This window comes from Urocampus carinirostris, chromosome 12, assembly GCF_059441175.1.
Source record: "Urocampus carinirostris isolate Australia breed hairy pipefish chromosome 12, RoL_Ucar_1.0, whole genome shotgun sequence".
NCBI classification, from domain to species: Eukaryota; Metazoa; Chordata; class Actinopteri; order Syngnathiformes; family Syngnathidae; genus Urocampus; species Urocampus carinirostris.
This window is the reverse complement of record NC_142360.1, coordinates 28,513,514-28,540,601: the sequence shown is the minus strand read 5'-3', so window position 1 is coordinate 28,540,601 and position 27,088 is coordinate 28,513,514. Positions and strand designations below refer to the sequence as shown.

The 27,088-nt window shown below is 40.3% G+C and overlaps 1 protein-coding gene and 1 long non-coding RNA gene across 3 annotated transcripts; one reads left to right on the top strand and one right to left on the bottom strand.

Moving 5' to 3' along the window:
* LOC148355419 (uncharacterized) lies at positions 1 to 1,835 on the bottom strand. The gene is made up of 3 exons (XR_015852312.1): positions 1,698 to 1,835; positions 1,327 to 1,561; positions 1 to 255 (listed from the first exon to the last, which is right to left on the bottom strand). It is a non-coding gene; the product is annotated as an uncharacterized LOC148355419 (long non-coding RNA).
* On the top strand, positions 1,160 to 26,707 carry LOC148355418 (ankyrin repeat and MYND domain-containing protein 1-like). 2 transcript variants are annotated; one of them, XM_088350518.1, is made up of 18 exons: positions 1,160 to 1,577; positions 7,207 to 7,353; positions 7,423 to 7,632; positions 9,419 to 9,660; positions 11,478 to 11,694; positions 12,806 to 12,964; positions 13,799 to 14,080; positions 14,196 to 14,380; positions 15,419 to 15,590; positions 17,477 to 17,617; positions 20,050 to 20,157; positions 21,265 to 21,372; positions 21,447 to 21,569; positions 22,033 to 22,134; positions 24,001 to 24,157; positions 24,688 to 24,760; positions 24,846 to 24,997; positions 25,794 to 26,707. In XM_088350518.1, the coding sequence occupies exons 1-18, from the start codon at positions 1,374 to 1,376 to the stop codon at positions 25,973 to 25,975; spliced, it is 2,964 nt and encodes a 987-aa protein (XP_088206644.1). In that variant the 5' UTR covers positions 1,160 to 1,373; the 3' UTR covers positions 25,976 to 26,707. The 2 variants fall into 2 exon arrangements, with proteins under 2 accessions (XP_088206644.1, XP_088206643.1); XM_088350517.1 differs by having other exon boundaries at positions 1,161 to 1,577; positions 14,193 to 14,380.
* Positions 26,708 to 27,088: the final 381 nt, after the last annotated feature.

Below are 27,088 nucleotides of genomic sequence, written 5' to 3'. Positions count from 1 at the left end.
TTTCCACACGGGGGCAGATTTAATTTCTTAAACAAATTAACTAAGTGAACTCCATCGAATTAGTATCGCTCGAGTCTTCGTCGAGCCTCCTCTCTCGATTGTCCCTCGATCTTCTCCGATCTTGTCCCGGCCCTCGCTTTTTCCGCCAGCTCGTGTGCCGGCTCCTCCCATGGGCGTGCCAGGAATTGCCCCCACGCCTCGATGTCTGTCCTTATGCGTCTGGCTTTCTGCGTCAGAGTCCTGTTATCAACAGAACTAAACAAAATATTCGCATTCAGAAAGGCGTGACCTGAAGCTCACTCAGTGAAAATCTTCATTGCACTGGATAAAAGTAATTTGTATTTGATCGTACAAAATCCCTTATAGTCAAATGTATAAAATCCTTCATGAGTGATCACATTACACCCATTTTAAAATCGCCGTGCGTTTCAGGATCAATTTTAAGGTGCTTTTACTAGTTTTTAAATGTCTTAACTGTCTTGGGCCATCCAGTCCCCTTGTCATTTTATTTTAGAACTGTGCCTATTTCCACTTCAATGGACTTTGAAACTTGATCCATATGAAACTCAATTTGAGTCGCAAACATGATAAATGTTTATTGTTTGCTATGATACAGTGTCAAGTCAAGTCATTTTTATTTGTATAGCCCTTAATCACAAAGAGTCTCAAAGGGCTGCACAGGTTATTGCACAGACTATTATTACAGACTATTATCACACCATCCCCTGATGTGAAACCAACATGAGGGCAAGGAAAAACTCAAAAACCTCAACATGAGGAAAATGAAGTAACCTTGAGAAGGGGCCGCACATGAGATACGCCCATTTGAGGTTGACCAGGCTGCAATGGATGTTACAATAACAAATAATGGACATATATTGTCAAAATATGAAATATAGGTTATTAATATGCTATAGAGTAGAAGTGTGTTTTAAGCTTAGCTTTAAACATTTCCACTGAGGTTGTGTCAACGACGTTGATACCAATAAAAATTGAAAGAAATATTGACTTTGAAAACGGTAAAAGTTAAAAATACCGACTTTGTTCCTTTGTGACTCGAGTGGCTGTTATGCATTGATCGCGTTGTACATCTTAAGATGACTTTAGACGCCCTGTGACGTCACACAATGTCATTTCGAGACAAGCGTTCATGTTGTAAAGCACTACAATTCGCTCTTTTTAGAAACGTATTTCATGCCGGATAGAGTGACTAAAAAAAAGTAGCCCATTACCTAATAATGATAATAATTAAAAAAATAATAGTAATAATAAAAACAACACGAAATCAAAGAAGGCAGGTGTTCGGTTAAAACCACTCATGCTGACCGTCATGAGGGATTCTTTTCAGCCATTTCCGTTGAACTTCCTCTCTAATGTTGTCAATCGGCCCAGCAGTTGTTACGGTACCAGGTGGAGTTCCGACGAAATCTCGGCCAAACAGTCCCAAGAAAGGAGTCGGCGAGGCGCAGCGGCAAGGATTTGGTGTCCAGGAGTATTTGGACGGTTCCAAATACGAGGGCCATTTTGTCAACGGCCTCAAACACGGCAAGGGAAGGTACACCTGGAAAAGTGGGGAGGTAATCGCACTAACTACCTCGAATTGTTTTGTCGTTAGCCTGTGTTTATACTGCAACAATCATAACAAAATATGTATTTCCAATAAACGTTAACAAGTACAAAAGTGGGCAACTGCATACCTGTCAAGCTCCAGGGCTCCATGCCCTTACAAACTGTCGTATTTTCCCTTATAAAATACAAAATAACCTTACACCATAGTTTTTTTTTTCAAACGTGGTTATTAATGTAGTCTAACATTGTTATACTGTACATGTGTTTCGTTATATCATTTATATTGTTAATTAACATTTGTTGTGAGATACTGAGTTGCTGGACATGAATGAGGTTTATTATTAAAAAAGTTCAAAATGTCCCCTGCCCACTGCCCGATGATAGCTTGGATGGGCTCCACTGTAGAAGGAAAAAATACATGCAATTATAATTAAGTAGAATAGTACAATTTCTTATTCAAATTATGAATTCATTTTCTGAATTAAATTATTGTTGGTAAGGCATAAGTTATGTGTCAATGTTGGGAAGAGTAAGGTGATGAATGGGCATGACGTTGGAAATCAGGTTGCATGGACAGGTGCTGGAAGAAGTTGAAAGCTTTAGGTACTTGGGTTGTGATGTGGCTGCAGTTGTTGGAATGGAGTGTGAGGTATTGCACAGAGTGAATCAAGGAAGCAAGGTTTTGGGTGCTCTGAGGAGAGTGATGAGCAACAAGAGTATGAGTATGGATGTTAAGAGGGGACTGTATGAGAGTGTGATTGTGCCGACTGTGTGGTATGGTGCAGAGACTTGGAGTCTGAACGCAGATTTGAGTAGGAAATTAAATGTATTTGAGATGAAGTGTTCAAGGATTATGTTAGGAGTGACAAGATTGGATAGACTGAGAAATGAAATTGTGAGAGACAGAACTGGAGTAAGAACTGAGCAAGCGTGTTGATAAGAGAGTACCCGGTTGGTTTGGACACATGGAGAGGATGGATGAGGAGCGAATGTTGCAGAGGATCTACAGAGCAGAAGTCAATGGAAGGAGACCAAGAGGAAGGCCGCAATTGCCGTGGATGGATGGTGTTATGAGCGCACTGCAGGAAAGAGGTCGAAATATAATGGAAGCTAGAGCTCTTGTTGGTGATAGAAAGGAGTGGAGAGGTGTTGTGAAAGGATAGTGGGATTGTGGACGCGTTCTTAAGGATGGGCTGGGCACCCGTATGATGCGGCAGGGGTAAACCAGTGAAAGCTGTCGGGCTCTGCTGTTGAACAAAAGAGTGTGTTGTGTCGCCCTGACCCGAGTGTCATGGCCGCTTTCTGGGGGACGGGGGCATGGCCGGCTTGGGTGCCGAGGTGCCTGGCTTGTTTGGATGTTTGGGCAATTGGGTTGGCCATGGTCCCAAAAATTTTGTGTTTTTTTTGTTTGTTTGTTATTTATTTCCCTTTTATTTTCTTTGTTATTGTGTGTGTGTGTCTTGCTGTCGGTCACCCCTCTTAAGGGATATGACCAAGGTAGATAGATAGATAGATAGAATATACTAATTAAAGGGATAACCACAAACCTGTCTTTTTTTATTTTCTCCTTTTATACTTCCTATTTTTCTTAACTTCTTTATACAACAATAATCATTCGTAATGTAATGCGTCAAAGCACGTGAGCTGTTTGAGAGCCGGCTCTCTTTAATGAGTTAAGCCGGAAAAGCCGCTTCTCTAAAAAGAGACGGACTTTCTTTCACTTCACAACTACCACGGAATGATGCATGATGGGAAATCCCCAGGCGGCAGACGCATGCGCACAGTAGCATCAAACCGCTCGCTTCGTTTGCAACGAAAAAAACGATACTGAGATAGAGGCTACTGCGGCGAACTCGTTTGACTTGATTGATTTGCCGTTTCGTGATAGTCGGTGTATACCGGATGGTACCAGTAATTGACAAATTTGCCTTTTTAAGTACAGATTTTCTTGTACGTCGTACACATCTAAAAATGCATAATAAATGTACTTTGTACGGCAAAAACGTACAGGTTGACAGGTATGTATTAGGTCCCTGCTTTAAGCACTTTATAATAATTATAATTATATATAATTATATAATTTATATTTAGTTTTGTAGTATTACTGTAATTGTTTTTCTAAATTATTAATTTGGTAGTGTTTCTTTAGTAGTAATTAAGGTCAATTTATCTTGACTTTTTGTAGCATTTCAATAGAATTTTGTCTTATACATGTAGTATTTTCGTAGCACTAGAGTAGTTGTGTTTTTGCAGTATTTCTGTCGTAATATTAATTTAGTTGTTTTTTTCATAGTATTTCTGTTGTTCCTAGTATTTTCGTATTATAGTATTCCTGTAGGTAGCACGGCCCCTGGGTGTTAAGTGTGCAGCCCCACGGTGGAGAGATTCAGGGTTCAAGTCCAGCTACCGCAGCCTCCTTGCTGTGTGGAGTTTGCATGTTCTCCCCATGCTTGCGTGGGTTTCCTCCGGGCACTCCAGTTTCCTCCCACATTCCCCCAAAAACGTGCTGGTAAATTGGCCGCTCCAAATAGTCCCTAGGTGCGAATGAATAGAATAGAATAGAATAGAATATACCTTTATTGTCATTGTTACAAAATGGGTTAACATATTGTGACAACGAAATTGGGCATGACACTCCAGTTTTACACATTCACAGTGAGGTATGAGCCAAGAAGATAAAGGAACAGAGAAGATAAGGTTATAAAACAAGGGGGATAAGGCTATAGTTATCATTGACATGGTATTTACACAAGAAATGTCGGCATGTGGGATGTTACATACAGTGTTGTCGTGATACCGTTGGTATCGTAAGGGTTGTGCAATATTGCATTTGGTGCAAAGTCATCATAGTGCAAAAAATAGTCAGCATATGCATTGGTGCAAACATAGACAACATAGTGCAGAAAAAAGGAAATGGTCAGACATTGTGCAAGGTGAGCAGTAAACGTAGTGCAGTCGACATGTGCAAGAACATAGACATTAGTACCATTATATTCGTATGAGGTAGTGTTGGCACAAGTTTTCAGGTTTTTTGTGCTGTGTCTGTTTTGAGCAGTGAACAAACATAGTGCAGACAGCATGTACGTGAGTACCATTTTACATTCGTGTGAGGTAGTTTTTTGCAACAGTTTTCAGTTTTTTTGTGCGGTGTCTGTTTAGGGTGGTAATGGCTGTGGGGAAGAAGCTGTCTCTGAGTCTGTTTGTTTTTGCTTTGTGTGACCTGTAGCGCTTGCCGGAAGGCAGCAGGTCGAAGAGGTGGTGGCCGGGGTGAGAAAAGTCCATGATGATGTTTTCTGCTCTGCTGAGGTAGCGAGAGCAGGCAATGTCCTCCAGACTGGGCAGAGAGCAGCCGACGATTCTCTGGGCTGTTTTGATGATCCTCTGGAGCTTTTTCCTGTCTGCTGCTGTGCACCCAGCATACCACACCGTGATGCAGTATGTTAGGATGCTCTCCACTGTGGCTTTGTAGAAGGACACCTGCAGCTGCTGTTTTAGGTTATTTTTCCTGAGCAATCTCAGGAAGTGCAGTCGCTGCTGGGCCTTCCCTACCACCGCTCTGGTGTTTGCAGACCAGGAGAGGTCGTCGGATATGTGCACACCCAGAAATTTGAAAGAGTGGACTCTCTCTACACAGTCTCCTTTTATGGTGAGTGGTGCTGGATTCCTGCCATTCCTTCTGAAATCCAGAATCAGTTCTTTTGTTTTTGTGGTGTTCAATATGAGGTGGTTTTCCGAACACCACGTTGAAAGTGACTCCACCTCATCCCTGTATGCCGCCTCGTCCCCTTCAGAGATGAGGCCGATCAAGGTGGTATCGTCAGCGAACTTAATTATAGTATTTGTGGGGTGGGTCGGTGAGCAGTCGGAGCTGTAGAGGGTGAAAAGCAGGGGGCTCAGTGCACAACCTTGGGGGGAGCCAGTGTTCAGTGTTAGGGTGGGAGAGACGTGGGTACCGAGTTTCACCGACTGTGGGCGGTTGGAGAGGAAGTCCATTATCCAGTGGCAGATGGAGGGAGAGAGTCCTAGGTGTGCAAGTTTCTCCACCAGGATCTCCGGGATAATGGTGTTGAAGGCTGAGCTGAAGTCCAGAAAGAGCATTCTGACGTAGCTCCCCCGGTGGTCCAGGTGTTTCAGCACGGTGTGAAGTGCTGTGTTTATGGCGTCGTCAGTGGAGCGGTTTGCCCTGTAGGCAAACTGGTGGGGGTCCAGTGTGAGTGGCAGGGAGTTTTTGATGTGCCGGAATGAGTGAGTGAGTTTTGTGTCTGTGTGCCCTGTGACTTCCTAGCAACCAGTTCAGGGTGTCCCCTGCCCACAGATGGAAGGGATGGGCTCAAGCACCCCATGACCCTTCTAAAGATAAGTGGTGCAGATAATGAATGAATTGATAGTACTCCTGTAGTGGTATTATTTGAGCGTTTCCATAGCAGTAGTTCGTAGTATTTCCATCATAGAATTTTATGGTATATTGGTAATATTTTTGTATAACTGTAGTTGCATTGTTGTAGTATTTCTGTTATTACTTTGATGACAATTGTTCCTTCTACTTGAGTGATACTATTCTGAAGTAACAGTAATTTTACTCGAGTAAAATGTTTGGCTACTCTACCCACCTCTCGCCTTTTTGTTTGTAAATATTGTCACGTATCTGGTGGGCAGGGTTTAGCAGGGAAGCAAAAGAATGCTTGCGCTGGTTAAAAGTCAGAAAAAGAAAACTGTCGTAGCTGCTAGTTGTCATGTTGTGTGTTTGTATGCCAGAATCCGAGAAAATGTGTTAGTGATCATAAATTGAAGGATCCACGCGAACATTCCTGATCAAAGAAAAAAAAGAGACTTGTGGTTAAATTAAACTGAAGATTGGACCGAGGCACTCATCAAAACACTCGGGCTGCAGTAAAGTAATATAAAGACATAAATAGACTCAGGCGCCTTGACAGATTGAACGTTATTTCCTGCAAAATGTTGTGAAAGTTGTGTAATTGAAGCAACTGGCAAGGTAAAGAAGAAATAAATTACTGCATGTTGTAGTTTATCTGTTTTATTTAGATAGATAGATACTTTATTCATCCCCGTAGGGAAATTTACACTTCCAGCAGTATCCTTGTGTTGAAAATAAAACAATAATAACGGAAAAGGAATATAATACATAAAAACCACATGTAACGTGTTGACATAGAGTATTTAAATAGTGCTCCATAAAATACACACTGTAATAAAAACAGGGTAATATGCAAATATGTGGGTGGTTTAATGTGGACTTTTACTCCCCCGGGTGCAGTTAAAGAGCCTCATGGCATGAGGAAGAAATGATCTCCTCAGTCTGTCTGTGGAACAAGACTGTGACAGCAGTTTGGCACTGAAGGTGATCTTCCGTTTGGAGATGATGCAGTGTAGTGGATGTGATGAATTGTCCATGATTGATCATTCTCAATACTTATTAATCATTAAAAATAAGTTCTCATGTAAAATATTAGTAAGACAGAAGATGAATTTATTAAATTAAAAGTTCTTTTTTCAGAGGGATCCCTTTGGGTGACTCCGTGCCTTTTGAAGTTGCTCTCGGCCTCCAAAAGGTTGAAGACCCCTGGTCTATATGGTAATAAAACAACTAACACCATGCACTATTCTCGCCCTTTACAGTTCTATGAGGGTTCTTTCTACAAAGACTACAGGCACGGTGATGGAATGCACTGTTGGCCAACAGGCAACAAATTCATTGGTAAATTTTATTTCAACTGGAGGGAAGGCTATGGAAAACATATTTTTCCTGATGGGGCCACTTTTAAGGTAACCCAAATGACATGTAAGTTATGGATGGCCTTAAATGCTGATAGCACTTCTTCCCGTCTTTTCCAGGGTTTGTACCATGCTGACCAAAGATTTGGTCCAGGGGTACTCAGTGAGCCAACAGGATGTCAGGATGTTGGTCTTTGGCACGGAAAGTATTTGATTCAACTATGTAACTCCGTGCAAAGCAGCTTCAGCCTCAAAAACCTCACGGAATATGCTGCCTACTTGGATCCAAACATATTCTCACATTATCAACGTCAGGTGGAGAAAAAAATTGTAAGAAACATAAAATGGAATTAGATTTTTTGCTTGGAAGGGATGTGTAGCCTAAATTTGATCATTTCTGGCCAAGCAATGAAGGATGATTTATGTTGCACACCTATCATTTTCTAAAAGAGATGGTGGTTGGGTTTGCTTTATACACCATGAATTTTTGAGTGATATATGAAAATGAGGGGTGGGCCTTGCATTTCAAACCTAGGCCTTCAGTAATGCGATGTCTGAATCAGTCCAACCCTCAATAACCTTTTAATCTGAGGTCGGCCGATTATCGGGCAGGTTAATTATCGGCACCGATAATTGACAGTTTGACCTAAATTGGTATTGGCATTTTTATTTATTCAGCGTGCCGATTATTAAGGCTCGGATACAAGCGAGCCCCTCCCTCTCTTTCCTCCCTCTTTCTTGAAAGCTGCCCACCCCACGCTTTTTGATTGTATAAGTGACCAGGGTGGAATCACTGAAGCCGGAGTAAAGAGCAGCAGCTCTGCTAACTCCTAAGTCCCGACATGCCAGAGCATGAAGACCGGCAATAATATTGAGATTTTAAAAAGTCGGTGGTCGAAAAGCATGTGTGTGATTACTGTATATTATAAAAAGTGTAGTTTACTTGTTTTAAGGAAGCTCATACAGGTGGGGACGGATAGATTAGCTCTTATCATAACATTAATTCGTCAATCTGGCTCTATAACAGGAGTACTCACACATATTAGTTGGCGAGCTCGTTGAAATTTCAGTGCGCTTTTTAAGTTATTAAAGTCCTGTTGGTTGTATTAACATTTTATTTATTTAAAAAAAAAAGGGGAATTCACTTTTTTATGTACCTTTATACGAGTTCCTGCTAGACCTAGTTGTATTTCCTTCATTCACACATATCAGTTTCGCGAGCTCTGTTGAAATCACAATGGACTTTTCGTTTTAAGTTAATTAAAGTCCCGTCTGTTGTTGTGACATTTTATTTATTTATTGTAAAAAAAAAATGAGTTATCGGCCTCCTCTCTATATTTATTATCAGTATCAGCTCTGAAAAACCCACATCAATCGATCCTTATATTTTTATTGGAGATTTTTAGGCTAGCAACAACTAATGGCTCAAATGTGATTGGTCAAATGATCAAATTTGAAATCACACATCTGGAAGCACCGCAACCACAGAGGAAAGCAATGAAAGGGAGCTGACAGAGAATTTGTGTTTATTTCATGAATATTAATGGACGCAAATGATTCAAATATTTTTTTAGGCCAGCGGGGAAGGCCTCGCAGGCCCCGACGGCCCACCACTGATGATAATATAGGCCGAGAAATGGCACTCTGATGATCCAAAAAGCCTTGTCCGTCATTATTTCCAAATGTCCGTAAAGAACCCTAACCTTTGTTTAATCTGGTCTTTCATTGTAGTAAACAAGTCCTTTTGTTTTGTATTGTTCAATGACTTTTTTTCTGGGTGGCATAGAAAAATGGCGAAAAGATGGATAGTGGGCTCACACATAGAAAAGAAATATGAAAGTGCTACTTACAGAAAAACAGGTAAAAAATTGGCTTCTCACAGGGTCAGTATGGGTGCTTGAAATGATAGAAAATGTTTGAATTTGAATGTGTTTTCATGGATTGAAAAGTGCTTAAATTGGGTGGGAAGTGCTCGTAAATGCTTGAAATTCTTGCCATGTTTCTCAACAAAGTTGTTTTTTCCCCATTAAATTCAACTACAATTTAAAAAAATGTCTGATTTATGTTTTTTAATACTTTATTTTACCAACTATTTGGTCCATATGTGTCTCTACAGGAAGATACAGATGAGAGTTTGCTGCTTCCTGACAAAAATGATGCCTTGCCCTCTGGCATTGAGAGTTATTCCACAAACGGTGACCACCTACCATTGCCCCCAGGCCGTCGACGAGACTTTGATGAGCATTTTTATGGACAGAAGTGGGAACCTGATTGTCCTGGTTATCAAGGCTACAAAAGAGATCCATACGCCAGTCTTCCCTTATGGGCCCGGATGCAAACTCATATTTACAAACACAGGTCCGAAAAAAATCAAATCTTCCAAACGCAACAAAAACAATCACCTTTCGGGTTGCCCTAAATTCCGGACGAAAGAGGGCACGCGGTAAGGGGTTGCATTTTCCAATTAAAGGCAGAAACTCAACTTTATTTCACAGGAGTCGGAGTAGGAGATTCAAGAAAAAGAAAGAGAAAGAGAGAAATTTAGAGAGAGAAAGAAATTGATAGAAAGAAAATGAGACGGAAAAACAAGATAAAGAGACAAAGAGAAAGATAGAAACCGAGGGAAATTGTGAAAATGAAAGATGAAGAAAGATGAATACAATAAAATGATAGAGCAAGGAAGAAAAGAATAGATAAAATAAGTAAGATGAAGAGAAAGAAAGAAAAGAGGAAAATAGAGAGAAAAATATATATACAGTGGAACCTCGGTTCTCGACCATAATCCTTTCCAGAACCCTGTTCGAAAACCGATTTGTTCGATCACGGAAATCATTTTTCCCATTAAAAATAATGTAAATCTTTTTAATCCGTTCCAACACCCTGAATGTTTACCGTGAATGTTTAACGGAAACATAAAGCTAACCCAGGCTAACAACGAGTGGTGAGCAGTTCATTGGAAAGGGGGCTCCGTTTCAACACCCTGAAAGTTGGGCTCCATTCCAACACCCACATAAAGCTAACCCAGGCTAATCGTACGTTTGCGTTATCGTAATCTTATGCATAGGATTTCTTACCTTTGTGGTGGTCAGCAGAAGGCCCTCGCACACCTTCATATTTGGCTATTATTTCTTTCTTAAATGCAATAGTTGTACGCACTACTTTTCTTTTTTCACCTGTAGCAACTTTGCTGCTTGCACTGACTTTCTTTGGAGGCATAATAAGGGGCTAAAACACCCGTATGCCGCTCAGCATCGCACCCTAGCGTAAGCACTCACGCATTACCGGCGTTCAAACTCTGATTTTTTTGACCGAACAGCGAAGCAAGAATTTCTCGAAATTTTGGGTCGGACTCCGATTTGTTCGAACTGAGAGGCGTTCGAAAACTGAGGTTCCACTGTAGAAAGAAAAGGAAAAAGAGAGAGCTCAAAAGAGATGGAGAACAAGAAAGAAGGACCAAGAGAAAGAGAGAGAAAAGAGAGAGTGGGAAATAAAAGAGAGAGAGAGAGAGAGAAATAGAAAAAAAGTGATAAATAAAAAGGACGAGGGATAAAATGAGAGAAGGAGAAGAAGAGAGAGAGAGAAGTGACGGAAGAAAAATAACTCAAACGTCATTGAGAAAGAATACAGCTACAGTTGTTTTGTGAGTGGTGCCTGGCTTTGGTGGAGGTTTCTAAGACAAAACTTCTTTTTATCTTGTGCTTCTCTCAGCATTGTCTTGCCGGCTGTATTAAATCCCTAGCTGGGCCTGATCCGGCTCGCCGGTCGGATGTTTGTTACCAGTGCTTTAGATGACAAGGCATTTGGCTACCCGCGCTTTGTTAAATTTCTTCATTTTGACAATTAGAGCACTTGGCAGAAATCACATCACATACTCACCCACCGCGTGCCTTTTCGATGCTTTGTTTTAATTCCACAATGGGATTTCCCTGGTCCGCACCAGTCCTGATCCGGCTGTTGTCGCGGTCCAATGACACCCACTGGGAAATCTAGAGAAAAGGGCCCGGCATGCGTCAGATGTCACTACTGACACGCCTTGCACACATCGCCCTAGCTACAAAAAAACCCCGCATAGTATTGTAAGCAGCAGTGTTTAAAAAGGAACAGCTTGTAGTCCGGAATTTATGGTTAATGGCTAACTGCGTGGAATTAAACAGAAAATCTATTCTCTCCCTTAGACAACAGGCTAGAACTTTAGACTGGGATGTAGCAGCAGTTATTGCAATGCAAAGGGACAGATTTGGCCCAAAAGGACAATTGGAAATCACATCAGAGCTGTTGATTCACGAGGCTTCCATTGGGAAAGGACCAGCTATTTTAAAGATACTTCTCGAAGGCATTGTTCACCCTGATGTTGCTGATTCCCAGGGGCACACAGCATTAATCGCTGCCACGGTAATATGTTTTAATATCGTTTTAATTATTTTGAGTGTGTTTAACCATGAAATGGGGTGGAATTGGCTTGTTTTCAAAATTAGAACCAAATCTACCCTTGTTTTTTGCTGGAATTGCGTTCCGAAAAGTCCAGTATTGTCAAAACCTACGAAATCGAAACATTAGTGTATTGGATAACAGTCACTTAAAATAAATAGGACTGCAACAAAATAACTACTACAGATTTGCGGTGGAATGAATGGTATTCATTGCGTCCGCGGCACAGTTCTGAGGTCATGAGATCGAACCTTTCTGTGTGGAGTTTGCGTGTTCTACCTGTGCTTGCGTGGGTTTACTCCGGTTTTCTCCCACATTCTATAAACATGCATGTCAGGTTAATTGGCTGGTCCAAATTGTCCCTAGGTGTGAATGAGCGAGTGAGTTGCCTGTCCCTGTGTGCCCTGCGACTGGCTGGAAACCAGTTCAGGGTGTCCCCTGCCCACTGCCCGAAGACAGCTGGGACGGGCTCCAGCACCCCTGCGACCCTACTGAGGACAAGTGGTGCAGATAATGGATGGATGGATCTGGCATTGGTATGATACATTCTCAGCAAGGGTGACTTCTAAAAGTTGTTATGGAGCCGAGCCTTAGCAGTCAGCCCAGCCTGCGGCAACGCTGTTACTTTCTCTCCTGACACCTGGTGGCAAAAGCATTTCTTTGCGCTCATCTGACTTTCCTCGGAATCCGATTTAATTGATGAATTTCTTTTCAATGTAACGAACCGCTAAAATACTAGCTATTGTCGCCACTTTGTGTTTGTTTAGGGTGGACACATTGACTTGTGTGCCCTCTCTGCTTTTTAACTAACAGCATACTCTCAGTCACGCTCAAAGACTGTTACGCCCACCCAACAGACAAACACACACACAGACCCCTCGACAACTCTTCCCGTAATAGCATTTGCTGTGTGTTGTCTGCTGTAGAACACAATGGACGTCGCGCATTGCACATTAAGAAGACGCAAAATATTTAAACCGTAAAAAGGAAGCCAGGATACGAGGGATTGCTGTGTTGTTATTTGCGAACGTTTTGCAAATATTCTCACTTCGTGTGACTTTTTTTCTTCCTTTAGGTGAATTGCCATAATGATGTCGTCCATTTGTTGCTTGATTTAGGAGCTGACATTGACAAGATGAATAGTGAAGGGATGTCAGCCTTGGCTGTATGTCATGTACTCTACTATCCTTTTCAGTCACTGTACACATTTGATGGGCTTATATACAAAACACAAGTAAGACTTTACAGTTTTTCTCTTCTTTGCATTATATTATTGTAAGAATTTAAACCATCTGGTCTTCCATCTGGTTTTCACATGTTCTATTTGAATTAATTGACTTCAAACTTCATGATATCAAAATTCAAACTTTTTCTGTATGAACCACAATAAATGGATTTCAACAGGGAATGTTGTTTTCAAAATTAGAACCAAATCTAAGTTACTTTTTTAAAACAGTTTGATTCACTTATTTTGAAATAATTAGTGAAGCTTTTGAGATTTTTGTCTCTATTTGAAATTCTATCATAGAAAATTTACATCAAGCATTAGTTTGGATGCATCCTGATTATATTTAGATGAGCTGAACTATCAAGTTCTAATAAATCCTTTATGTCTGCAGTGTTGCGTGTGTTACTGAAAAACAGTAATTGTTTACGTTACTACATTTAAAAAGTAATTCAGCTACACCCCAGATTACTGACACCAAAAAAATAGTGCGAATGGCAGAATTCATGTCAGTTTATGCTGCCCATTGACACAAAAAGATTGAAGATCAAGAACAAGATAGCAACTTTATTTAGTTTTCAAAGCCAACAGAAAAGAAAAAAACTGGATATTTTTCCTTTGTAGTTACTGCAAAAATAGCCTAATTGGCCTTGAAAGTGCTTGAAAAATGCTTGAATTTGGCCACGAAAAAGGTGTACGAACCCTAATTATAACATTAATAACAATGCAGAATTTGGACTAATGCTGGTGTAAACAAATATTTGAAGGAATGTGTGTGGTCTGTTCACCTGATAAATATTGTAGTCATAGTAATTTGTTGTTCTGTGTACAATCTATTTTCAGTTGGAATGTACGTCTATATGTCATCAGATAAGGCAAGTGGAGTCAACTAAGGTTTCTCCAAACAGTAAGAAAGTAAAAGGAAAAGTAAGAACCAGAAAAGAAGATGTCAAATTAGATGGGGGCGATAAAATGAGAGATTGTTTCGGGGCTGAAGGGAGGGATAAGGATGACAGTGGGAAGGACCAGAAAGTGTTGCTTTCGGAACATACCATTGAGGTGAAGGAGGGCCATATTGTACTCGGCAGTGTGAAGTGGAAAGAATATTCATCTAAAACTGCCAAGGTATGCCCACTAAAAGCTTATTCTCCCCATATTTGGTACAAAATGCATTAGAAATTCAGTACAATTCATTCCAGTCTTTAAACTTACGCGGTGTATCCCTCCTACCCCACAGCAGGACACAAACAAAAAAAAAGACGCTGCAAATATTTTTGACTCTGTTTGCTGCATGTACTGCTACAGCATGCCTGTCACAGAGACCATCCTGCAGGAAGCAGCTGAAGCTCTGAGTCACGCTTGGTTTCAACAGCATTCTGGTGAAATAGAGGAGACTGTTCGTAAGATGGCCGCAATGAAGTTTGAGTATGTGTCTACTGCTTCTCTTTTCATTTCCGTGCAGTGCCTAGCAGAAGTCTAACCAAGGTGGGAGCAGAGTTATTTTGTAAGAATTTCACAAAATACATAACTGCATATGAAAAGTTTCCGGCTGTTTAGTACAGTATTTCCCTTCAGCGCAGTGGGTGCGTGCGAGAGAGAAGGAAGCATGTTGTGTGTGCAGAGATCTGCCCACCCTTACCTCTAACCCAATAAAATCCGTCCACTCCTACCGCTCACCCAATCAAATTGCTCTGTGTACTTGGCTGGCGTTTTTGGGAGTCAAAGTCGGTTCTGTGGGTTTTTAGAATAAAGTGTCTCAACGGTGAAACATACATTAATTGATGAGCTTCCATACAAAGGATTCCTTAGCGGGGGATATCGCCATAATGGGTTCATTTGTTGTGAGATCTTTACTGTCAACTGTAATGGAAACTCTGCCCTTTATATACTGGACCGAACTGAATGCACCACACTGGTGTTACATTGGCTTCGCATGTGCCTGACTTTGTTTGGTGCAAATAATATTTGCAAAATTTGCATAAGCAGACTTCTATCCCCGACCCATATATACAATGAAAACAGCCATGTATGGCCCGTGAGCCATAGGTTCCCGACCCCTGCTATAGAGCATTTGTGAAAAGATCTGAAAAATGCTGTGCATAAAAGAGCAAAGCTTACGAAACTTGAACTGTTTGGAATGAACAATCGTCAATATTTCCGATTGAAAATGTGCAAAACTTATAGACATACTCAAAAAGACTTGTGGCTGTGATCGCAGCAAAAAGTACAAAGTATTACTCAAAACGGGACTATTAGTTTTACTTTTCAATTTTTTTATTTGTTAGCACTATACAATCACGTTGATACTTACAAAATATTTTGAGTTTTTATTTTTAGGTTTGAAGCCTGAAATATGGCAATTTGTCAAACTGTTATTTGGGGAGGGGCATGCTTTTGCAAGGCACTGTATTTTCCTCCATCTATGTAACTTTAGTAAGTCATTGTTTGGGTTTTTGTCACCAGACACCGTGTTCGTTTGACCACATTGAATTTGCTCTTGGATCGAGGCGCTAATCCCAACACTTCCAGAGTCCCTTTACCTGTCATATTTTTGGCCATTTTGGCAGCAGATACAAAGACTGTTAAGAAACATCTCCTGTGTGGAGCACAGACAGACATTTCTCTCCCACCTGAGGTAGGACACTTTTAGAACCTGGCTGACTGTTGAATTTGAATGTGCAACTGACAATTGCTTATTATACAGGATTGTTTCTATTATCTGTCCATATTACTAATCATGGTGATAAAAATAAGGGTGAGAAAATTTAAGCTTGGATATGTGTTATGAAAAAACAGTGGTCTGTTTCTGTTTTGTATTGAAGTACCATCTTGTGTCGTCAAACACGTCACCTCAGGGTCAGAAGATCTTGTAAATAAACATAGTTGATGGGACATGCTCTTACTTTTACACATAGACATCACATTCCAAGAAACCTACATCAAACAACGAAGATCTAACCCTTTTTAAAGACCTTGACACAGAGGGCAGGGTCCTGAGTTAGGAATCATTCCTTCCTTGGTTAAACTCTGTGATCATCACAAGAAACAATCATCTGATGCAGACTGCCTGTTCAGTACTTGAAACACATGAAATAATCATTTGACTGTGGTCAAAACATCCTTCTGAGCCAAGGTTCTGGAGTTTTTTGGAACTATTGGGCATGAGCTTCCCTAACCCTTTCCTAAACTCTAAAGAGACACAGTTTATAACAAAAAAATGAATATAATTTCATTCATAAATCAAATCGATACATTTTACCACAACAACAACATGATGGTTTTGCTCTCTCTTCTTTGAGTGACTGGAAAATTAGTTGAGCAGGAGACTGGGAAACTTGTGTTACGGTGCAGAGATGTGTGAGAAAGCAAGCAAATGAGCGTGTTGGGCTTTTATCTGAAAAGAGAAGGGAGTGAACGGGCCTGAGGACAAGGGTTTCAGGGGGACAGGCAATTGGTGAGGGTAAGGAATTAGGGACATACTTCAGTGTTCGAGGTAAACCACTATATGCAACTATTGTTCATTCCTTTTTATTTTGTTGATTTCACTCACCTTAAAATACTAATGTTGGATCTGGTTTACAACAATAAATTGTACAGTTGACCTTGCAAAATAATAAGTATGCCACAAGATGCGTACTGCACTACCCCGTTGGTTATTCCGCATCATCCCTGCAACCAAATCTACTGAGATTTACTTTCCCATTTTTTGCAGAGCCCACTCTAGAAAATTACATTCCTTATCACAACACAACATAAACACATACAGTTTGTTCATTCTGTCCCACAATTGCTTCCAGCTAGTCCGTAATGCAGAGCTGGTGTAACTATGGAGAGGCTAGGGCGCTCTTGACCTGACTTTGTAAAAAAGGGGCTTGTGTCACTCACTTTTCCACCTCACTCGACGCTTTACAGAGGATTGGGACTTTCTTAGCCTTGTGAATGTGCTTTGCAAGAGAACTTGAATTATTCATCTTAATGAAAGCACTGCAAAAACACCTATACATTTTGGTCGTGGTGCACATTAGTTAAGATTCAAATTGAAACGATTTGTTGAAAGTTACCTAAAAACTACCAAATGAGTTCCAAACACATTTCACCAGTCGAATTAGGCAGCCCCAGGTTCTTATTCAAATACAGTTTTAAAAATGTTTTCAATGGTCTCTGGATAACATTTACTTAGTGAGTATATTTTACTCACACAATATTTAGTCAAAGATTAAAATTTGGGTTTCTAGACCTAAAGGAATAAACAGTTCACATCAGTAGTGACAAGAGTTTACCTCATTTATATAGCGTTTGGGGAAATAACCCAATTGGAATGGGTAAAGCATGTGCGACATCTTAAATCGGATTGTTACAAACCAGAATAAGAATGCATTTTAATTTCTGTTTGTGTTTACATTGCTTTACAAAACTAGAATATTCGCCAAATTCCTGTTTTAAACAATTTTATGACATCCTGTGAGTGAGGCCACATTTTCTGTCATAAAAAAACAACTTATAAAAATGTCTTTGTTCTAGAGGAAAGGCCTTTATCCTCTACATGTGGCTGCAGCACTGCCGGGTCTCGAAGGTCCCGAAATCACGAAATTGCTGCTGGATGCTTTAACTGATCCAGATGCACGGGCATGCGACCAGGACGACATCTATGAACCAGACAAGGTGCGCACAAAACCTTTGCTAGCTCTACAGTTTAGGATTCCCCTGCTGTGAATAAGCACGTAACCCAAATAATGCATTGGAAGATAGCATGTGCATGGACAAACACTTTAAAAAGGGTTCCTCTTCGCTGTTGTTGCCATGCTCTGCAAAAGTTGTTTAAGAGACGAGTTGGGGACATTTAAAAGTCGAATCTATTGAATTGTTACTTTAAATTGCAATTTGGTCAACAACACATACTGCACTCACATCATACAATTAGAAAATGTCTATAAAAAGAAAAGGCAAAGTCAGCTTCTTACCTTGTGTCACAACAACACTTTGAAGAGCAACCTTGATGTTTTTAGGCCAAAACCTTAACCCTATTGGGGAAAAATACGTTTCTTCATGATGTCACCAGTCACTGAAATACATGATGCCACATATCATTGGAAAGCTTAAACTCTTGAGATAGAAGATATGATCACCATTACAAAATGTAATCATTAAAGAAACATCACCAACAGTCTGAAAAAAGATACCCCAAAACTATAAAGACTGCTAGAAACTTACATCCAGGGACCGTCTAGTAAATCCAACCGTGTAAAATATTTACTCCAAAACACATGATAATGCAGAGAGATAAAAAAAAAACAATCCGCCTAAAAGCAGTCCTGATTCATTTGAAGATCATGGCTATAATTCGTTGGTTTGGCTCAAAACCCCCTTTGATAATAAACAGACTCCTCAGATGACTTCCAATATAGCCGTTATTCTCTGACCTTTTGATTGACACCAGTCTTTGCCAATTGCAAGCCTTACCTTGTGATGACCTATGAGGGCCTATATTGGAAAAAAAAACTTCATGATCAATTGCTTCCAAAATCTTTAGCCAATAGTGACCGATTCAAATGCGGATTCACACATTGGTTAGCCAATGAAATTCATTCAAATGTCACGATCTGTGTTGAAATCAGGTACTGAAGAACTGAGAGCATTTTAAAGACAAAGAACACACCAGGCAGGTCCAGGTTAAATTTGTGTAAAGGTTCAAAGCAGGAGTTGGATACATTACGATTTTGCAACAATTACACATCTCTTAGAGCACTATGTAAGCAATGATATAGCAATGAAGAGAGCTTAAAACCACTACAAATCTACCAAAATTTTGCCGTCTTCAGAATTTTCAGCCCAAACAAGGAAATGTCTAATCAGAGAAGCAACCAAAAGGACCATGATCACATTGGATGACCTGCAGGCATACACAGCTTAGGACGGACAATCTTTTCACATGACAATTATTAGTCGTACTCAGAATAAATCTGCCCTTTATGGAAGAGTGGCCAGAGGAAAGCCCTTTTGGAAAGAATACCATAAAAAGGCTCGCTTGGTATTTACAAGAAGCCACATGGGATAAACTGATAACATGTGGAACAAGGTGCTCTGGTCAGATGAGACCAAAAATTAACTTACGGGCTAAATGCAAAGTGTTACGATTTGCGTCAAACATGGTGGTGGTAGCATCATGCTCTGGGGTTGCCTTTCTTCAACACTGACTGGGAAGATCGTTAGAGTTGATTGGAAAATGAATGAAGCCAAATACAGGGAGATTCTGGCAGAAAATCACCTAACAGGTTCTCGGTTCACGGATCCCTTAACCGCATGGGGGCGTAACTCTGGACAGCCTTCACTGTTGACGGTCCCTGGCCTGTTCTTGGGTCCTGGCAAACGTAGCACCAGTCCATTTCTTAATGTTGTCAGCGCAGTTCTTTTTCAATCTTCCTCTCCTCCTGCCCGCTTGGACTGTGCCCTGGAGAATGATTTTGGTCAGACTTGATGATCGTGTTACATGACCATACCACTGAGGTTTCCGTCCGCGCACAGTTGACTAAAGTTTTTTGTAGGTTCCAATGTGCCCTCTGATTGAGTTGCGCACAGTATAAAATGTTGAAGAAAATTGATTTCTTTTCGTGACTAGAACTCATATGTTGTTGAGTTTATTATGTATCTATCAGTTTTAAGCCAGCAGCGCAGCAGCTGAGTTGTTAACGCGTCTGTGGCACAGTTCTGAGGTCATGAGATCGAACCTTTCAGTGTGGAGTTTGCATGTTCTCCCCGTGCTTGCGTGGGTTTCCTCCGAGCACAACGGTTTCCTCCCACATTCCAAAAATATGCATGTCAGGTTAATTAGCCGGTCCAAATTGTCACTAGGTGTGAATGAGCGAGTGAGTTGTCTGTCTCTGTGTGCCCTGTGACTGCTGGCAACCAGTTCAGGGTGTCCCCTGCCCACTGCCTGAAAATAGATGGGATGGGCTCCAGCGGTGCAGATAATGGAATGATAGTTTTAAGCCTGAAATCCAGCAATATGTCAAAAGGTTGTTGGGGGTGAAGATGCCATACTTTTGTAAGGCACTCTAGTTGCCGTTTAGCATGTGTACATTCAATATTCTTCACAGGGTCCCACAATAACAAGAAAATCATGGAGGATCAGCGACAAGCCTCGTCCTAAAGAGGGAGGTCGAACAGCATTGCACATAGCTTGCCAGAGAGACAGTGATTATTGTGTAAGTTTGGTTTTGCAAATCAGCACTTTTTTGTAATGTCAATGCTACATTTTCTACTAAGGTATTTAATAGGCAACCCCAGATCGTTTTATTTACTATAATATCGTATTTTCTGGACTCCTGAATGTCACTTAGGTCATCTTAAAAGGCTATTTAAAATAAAAGAAAAATGGAGAACAACAGTGATTCAGTTGTTCAGATAACTCTAGCACAAAAGAACATGTTTACCAAACTATCAGCTTCACTCCAAGCATGCGGCTCAGGGCTTGGATAAGGCCCGTCATAAGCTTTAATGCAAGACAACGCTCTTTTCCCTTTTTTCTCTTTCTATTTTTCTCTCTTTTGCCTTCTCTTTCTCTCACTCTGTCTTTTTTTCCCTTTGTCTGGTATCTCCTTTTTTCTTTTTCATCTTTCTCTGTTTTGCTCCCTCTTTCTCCTATTGTCTCTATTTTACTCTCTTCTTTTTCTGTCTCACCTCTTCACTTCTCTTTTTCTCTTTCTTTCCCTCTTTTGCTTTTTATTTCCCTCTATTCTGCTCTCTTTCTCGCTCCCTTTCTCTTTTTTTTGCCTTTTTTCTGAAATGTTTGAGTATTTCTTATTCAGTATACGATCCCTGTATATTAATTGATAATAATTGATAACTAAAAAAGCTGCTACATTGAGAGAGGTAAATATAGAAGTAAAATAGAGGGATAGACAGGGGGAGAGAAAAAAAGGAGAGAAAGAAAAAGGGACAAAGAGAGAGAGAGTGAGAAAGATTGCTAAAAAAATTGGCTAAGAGATCTTGCTCCAGTTGCTTTGAGAGTGAAGCCTGGCTTTTGCGACATTAAGAGGTCATGCATGTTTGAAAACCCTGTTCTGAAATGTACAAAAACAGTGATATATTCCTTCCTAACCAAGTGCTCCAAATCAGGTTATCGTTTTTACAATATTGATCAGTATCCTGTGTTTAAACGAGTGGACGAACTGACAAGATATTTTCCTTAGAAAAATCGTTGGGTTGACTGCTTTAATATCTGCGTTGCGCTGGTACCGCCAATTCAAATGGCATTCATTTAAATTAGCAGTTTTGTAATTCTGAATCATTTTCATCAATGTTTTTTACAGAATGCCAGCAAGGTTGTATCTTTGTTGCTTTCCTATAAAGCCAGCACAGACCTGCTCTGGAGTGGACATTCCCCCCTTTCTCTGGCTATCGCAAGTGGAAATAATACAGTAAATGACACACCAAGATCAATCATCGAGTAGTGGTCCATTGATTAAAAATTTCCTGTTGTCTACCCGTGCAGGCAGTTGAAGAGCTATTAAAAGGGGGTGTCGATCCCAACCTTCCTTTAGGCCGAGGTGTCGGTAGTGCCCTTTGCGCCCTCGGAAACTTCAACTACCGTTTAGATGCCAACCGACCAAAACTGGTATGCCCTTTAATTTATATGTGTGAAATGCGTTTGTTTCCGTTTTGTCATAACTGGACCACACCACTCAAGCGTCCGTGGTTGAAATGACCGCCTGACACACCTTACCAATAAGGTTCTGCGCAACAACGACAAAGAAACAAAGTTCCCCGAAAGGAGAACCTGAGCAATTGGAGTAATGCTTAGAAGTATTCGGATCCGTAAAATGGGTACCCACGAGTAATCTGAAAAATAACCGATTAACCCAACAATTTCAATCTAACTAGTTGCAGTTGAAGTGTAACCATAGTCGTATTTCTGTGTGCATTGACATGGCTTTACATAACCCGAATATCTTGGGATTCTTAGAGTAATTATTTGTTTTTCAAAGCCTTGTGACCAAAGTCTTTGAACAGCTTTCTATGGAAACTGTAATCTGCATTAAAGTATGCATGACAAATTATAATTCTGAATCTTCTCATAGCTGGACATGTTAGAGAAGGTTGGTGCGGACATATTGATGCCAGTTTGGGTCGGTGATACCGTCGGAACGGCAGTGGACTACGCACACATCTCTTTCAACCAGGTAAATATAAAATATACCTGAGAATCTTTACAAAATAGTCAAGTATGAAACGTGAAGAGCATGTTTGGCCCTTGTTCGTGTAGTTTCTTTGTTTTTGGGTGGTTTTTCAAATGTTTTTATGTACATGTTCTCTTTCCCGGTAGTACAGAAAATGAAGGGAGACCGAGGACTAAGAGAAAAAATAAGAGGAAAAAAGGATCAAATAAAATGTAATAAAAAGGGAGGGGAAGCTCAGAGCTAGTGATGATTTATATCAAACTGCTGGGTGTCTATGTGTGATAAAAAGGGTTGTCAGGTCTCATGGAAGGCCTGTAGAGAACCTTTACGAGAGAATCAGATTTTCTCAAGAATCACAGAGGAAAAAGCATGCTCTTTTACACAACTATTTTATAGTACAAAACACGGCGGTGATGTCTGGTAAATAATTTATGACACTCTTCTGGAGAAATTGGTCCGTGATTTTGCCAAAATTATTAATATAATAACAGGAGCAAAATGGGAGATTTGACACTACTTTATTCAGCGGTAGGGTAAGCAACGATCCAATATCCCCCAGCAGAAATGAGCGCTTATGCAATCGCTGTTCACCCCACCTGCCATCTGTTTCAGAGCTGCCTCATATGTTATGTTAATGGGATTTGTCATGTTGAAAGTATTGCGTTCCACCATTTCTTTAAGACTAAAAGTCCCCCAGCCCGTGGAATATTTTGCAACATAGTGTCTAGCGAACTGATTGGCTCTCCAAGATTTTCTCATCATAATGCCACATTTCAGGCTTCAAACTTTAGGCTAAAGAAATTAAACTATTTTATAAGAATCAACAACATGTGACACACAGTCATGAAGTGGACCCAAAATATTTTGAACGTTTATATTCATTTTGCAATGGAAAAACTGAAAAGTAGGTGTTGCAAACGTTTTGGCACCCTGTTTTTCCAGCTCAGCCAACTGACCGCAGAAGTTCCCTGATGACTTCTGAATGATCCAATGTTAACCTAAATGACTAACAATGACAAGTAAAATGCAACTTGTGTCATTAAGTCTCAGTTTAAATTCACTTGTTCCATGATAGGCTTAGAGAAAAACAAGCAGCATTATGAAGACCAGAGAACACACCAGGCAGGTCTGGTATAAAGTTGTGGAAAAGTTCAAAGCAGGAATGAGATACAAGATTTTGCAACATTTACACATCTGTTGGAGCATTGTGCAAACAAAAATTAAAATGGAATGGGCACAAAACTGCTCTTTAAGGAGAAGTGGAAAGAAGAAAACCCTTTCTGAAAGAATACCCTTAAAAGGCCTGTTTGAAAGAGGCCACATAGTAAACACAGGTAACATGTGGAACAAGATGCCCTGGTCAGATGAGATCAAAATTGAACTTTTTGGGCTGAATACAAACTGTTATGTTTGGTGAAAGAGTATCACTGCAAATAAACCTGAAAACACAATCCTCACTGTCAAACATGGGGATGGCAGCATCATGCTCTGAGGTTGCTTTTCTTCAGCAGGGACTGCTAAGATATTTAGAGTCAATGGGAACATAGATGGAACCTCATAAAGGGTGACTTTGACAGAAAGTCTGTTGAAGTCTGCAAGAGACCTGAGAAAAGGAAGCAGGTTCACCTTCCAACAGGACAACCACCCTAAGCATCAGGCAAAACCAACAATTGAGTGGTTTAAAACTAACAATATAAAGGTGTTAGAATAGCCAAGCCAAAGTCCAGACCTCAATCCCATAGAGAATTTGTGGAAAGATCTGAGAAATGCTGTGCACAAACAATCACCATCCAACCTTGAGGAGTTGGCATAAAAATGTGACTTTAAAAAACCAAAACCAAAGCATAATGCGCTGATGCTCTTCCGTAGGACTCTGGTATAGCCCACACTCCCTATCATGCTCTCAGTATGGAGGGGAGAGAGACATTCAAAATACAGCGCCAGCTGCTAAGTATGATGGGAAATATGCTGAAGAAGAGTACTGTCCAGAGAGAGAGAGATAGAGAGGAGTTCCTTGAACTGGGTGGTAAGTACATACGTGGATAAAATTGTCAGTAAGCCTTTATAAAAGAATAACGATACAAATAAGGAATGATCAATATTTTCCAGTTGAAATAGAATCGTTTGGAATTGGAAGTTTGAGAGATGTTATTATGTCCCATCTTTTAAATTCACCTTACATGACCTGACCAAAATTATACTGTTTTGGTTATATTGTGCGGAGACACACGCATCATTTAAATGTTTTATAGTGGGGACAAGGGAAGTAACAAAAAGTGCTCATACAGGAAAGAAATTAATAAACGGGTAACAATAACACAGTCCCCAAAAATGCAAGGGTGGATAGATTATTCATAAAGGAGGCATCAAAGGTTTTCGAGAGCGATGCGGACGGGTAAGAACATCAACGATCCGACGCTTTGGCTGTTGTAAAATGTTTTAATGAACACATTTAATGGACAAAACCTATTTGTTCATAGTTCTAGGACAGAAAATAAATTGAAAAAGAAGATGTGTTTGCAACATGTGTAAAACGTGTTTTTTGTATCTCTACAGATAAAGGGGCAACTTTTTATGATTCCAAAGTTATTAGCAGAAGTGAACCTCCTGGTTACCATTTAAAACTGAGGTAGGTATAAAACAAGTATTTGATGTCCATACATAACCAATTCCTTAAAGCAGTACACATGCTAATGTAACGTTATCTTTTTTAGATCACCGTTTAAGTTTTGCTACCACTGTGGTCGCTCTGCTGCTGTCAAGTTAACTGCTTGTACTCGCTGCCACAAAGTCTTTTACTGCTCTATGGCCTGCAAACTTATAGCCTGGGATGAGAAACACAAGGAAGAGTGTTTACGCGAGGCAGGTCAGTTCTGATGCTTGGTGCACACATTTTTCCTCAGCTCCTTGAAAGCTTCCAAATATGAATGAATTACTCATTATGACTCATTCAATACCAGACATTTCTCAAATTGGGAGAGCCAGGGACAGACAATTTTTGAAGATCTACAGAAAATGTAGCCCTGTAGCTATATAAGCATAGGTCACATCTGAAAATAGCTTCAACCCTAATCTTTCATTAGAAAAAAAGTGTGTTTCTAGCGTTCTTTTTGTAAACAACAGTTTCTTGTAAATACTTGTTTCCAAGAAAACTTCTGAGAAAAACAGCTGTTTGTAAAAGGATGCATTTCAAGGGGGAATTGTGGACGAAACGTCATCCCTCTCTGACCAGGCGATGACAATGGGACTTTGTCATCTTTTTTTTGAAAGAAATGAGCTTTGTTGAAGAGTTAACTGCCTTTTACTATTTGTCCATATTTTGCGAGTCTCACTACACCAGCTCGCCACATGGAGCCACCAACACGCACTTCGTCAAATTAAGGAAGCAACACTAAGAGGTTGGGCTTCCTCAGTGTGCTAAAAGATCTGATTAAAGCAACTCCTGCCATCTAATGGTCATTTATCATACTGAAATAATTCCCAGAGGCTTGATGTGTACTGATGAGCATCGCCAAACCTTTTATACTGTAATGCGTTTTGGCACTCGGGGACAATGCTTCTGAAAATGTATTTACAGTATATGTTGTGGTATTGAATGAGTTAAATATGGAGATTTTTCTTTCGCCATTAACTGTTGGATCAAACGCTGTCTTTGTTTTCAGGGTCACTTCCAGTCGCTTTTGAGAAGAGGGTCGTGTTTCAAGGGAAAAAAGGACCCAAGACCGTCATATTTTCATCTGCAAAACCATTTAGCGTCAAGTTTAGATCTCAAGTCATGGTTATCGATGACAATATGGCAGAGTGGCAAACTATCAACACTAATGAAAACTACAGCTACAACTGATAACCTGCATACCTTTGCACGGGGTAGGCTGAAACATGTATATGTTGGGCAGTGTTGGGCGCGTTATTTCAAAAAAGTAACTAGTCACAGTTACGAGTTACCGTATTTTTCGGGCTATAAGCCTCTCTGGAGGCATAGGTGGCACCAGGCAAAAAAATGCATAATTAGGATTGGGAAAAGAAAATTATGAATCCTGCACGAAACATAAGTCGCATTTTTTGGGGCAAATTGATTTGATAAAGTCCAACACCAAAAACAGGCATGCCATCTTGAAAGGCAGTTTAAAATAAAATGAAATCCAGAACACAGTATACAAACATTACACTGTTGTGGATTATTGGAGTTGAGCTTGACATAAGGAGAACGCATTAGTTTAAAACGGGAAATTCCCGGCTTGTTTCTCCCTAGTGTAAATGTACGCAAATGTTATTAATAATCGCCTTGGGCTGCCTAGGAATAACATTCTTCTTTGCCAAGTTCTTCTTGGCGGGGAACATGCGGTCAAGCCGACCCCAACAGTTCTTGGAAATTTTGAAAATCGAAAGAGGACAAAACATTTTGTCTGGTGGCGTGCATTTTGAGATAAACACGTGCGCCATCGCGAGGCGGACGGGCGAAAGTAATATGAGATGTTGGATATAAAAAGTATATGAAAAGCCAATTGTCTCTGAAGACGAAGGAGACCTCTGTTTTGTACGCTGATGAAGATAATCAAACGAGCTCTCCCTCTCACGCCAAGACTTCTCTGCATCTTGTTTTACATATTTTGGGGTATATTTCTCGGGCCGCTCTGAGAACACGTACGTGCATATGTTAGTCAGGCTCTTCACTAACGACATAATATATTAGGAGTTATTCAGATGACTCTAACATAATGAGCATGCTTCACCCCAAATCACTTAATCCAATCCAATCTTCATCCCTGGTGTCACTTTTACCGGTAAACAACTCCCCTCACTCAGAAGGTAGACGATGAGCTGCTTTCCCCTTTCGCTTTTATGTGGCAGTCAAGGTCACACTGCCTAGAGCGCCCGCTTGTGGTCTGGGGTGAAAATAACGTAAAGTGGTGTTCAGTACAGGTAATAATAATTCTAAACTTGATGATATAAAAAT

Bases quoted from the DNA above. Each gene is read 5' to 3' on its own strand.
- LOC148355418 (XM_088350517.1), top strand. From the start codon at position 1,374: ATGTTGTCAATCGGCCCAGCAGTTGTTACGGTACCAGGTGGAGTTCCG. The intron at 7,633-9,418 runs GTAAGAAACATA...GTGTCTCTACAG, and splicing joins GTCAGGTGGAGAAAAAAATT to GAAGATACAGATGAGAGTTT. The intron at 24,998-25,793 runs GTCAGTTCTGAT...CTTTGTTTTCAG, and splicing joins AGAGTGTTTACGCGAGGCAG to GGTCACTTCCAGTCGCTTTT.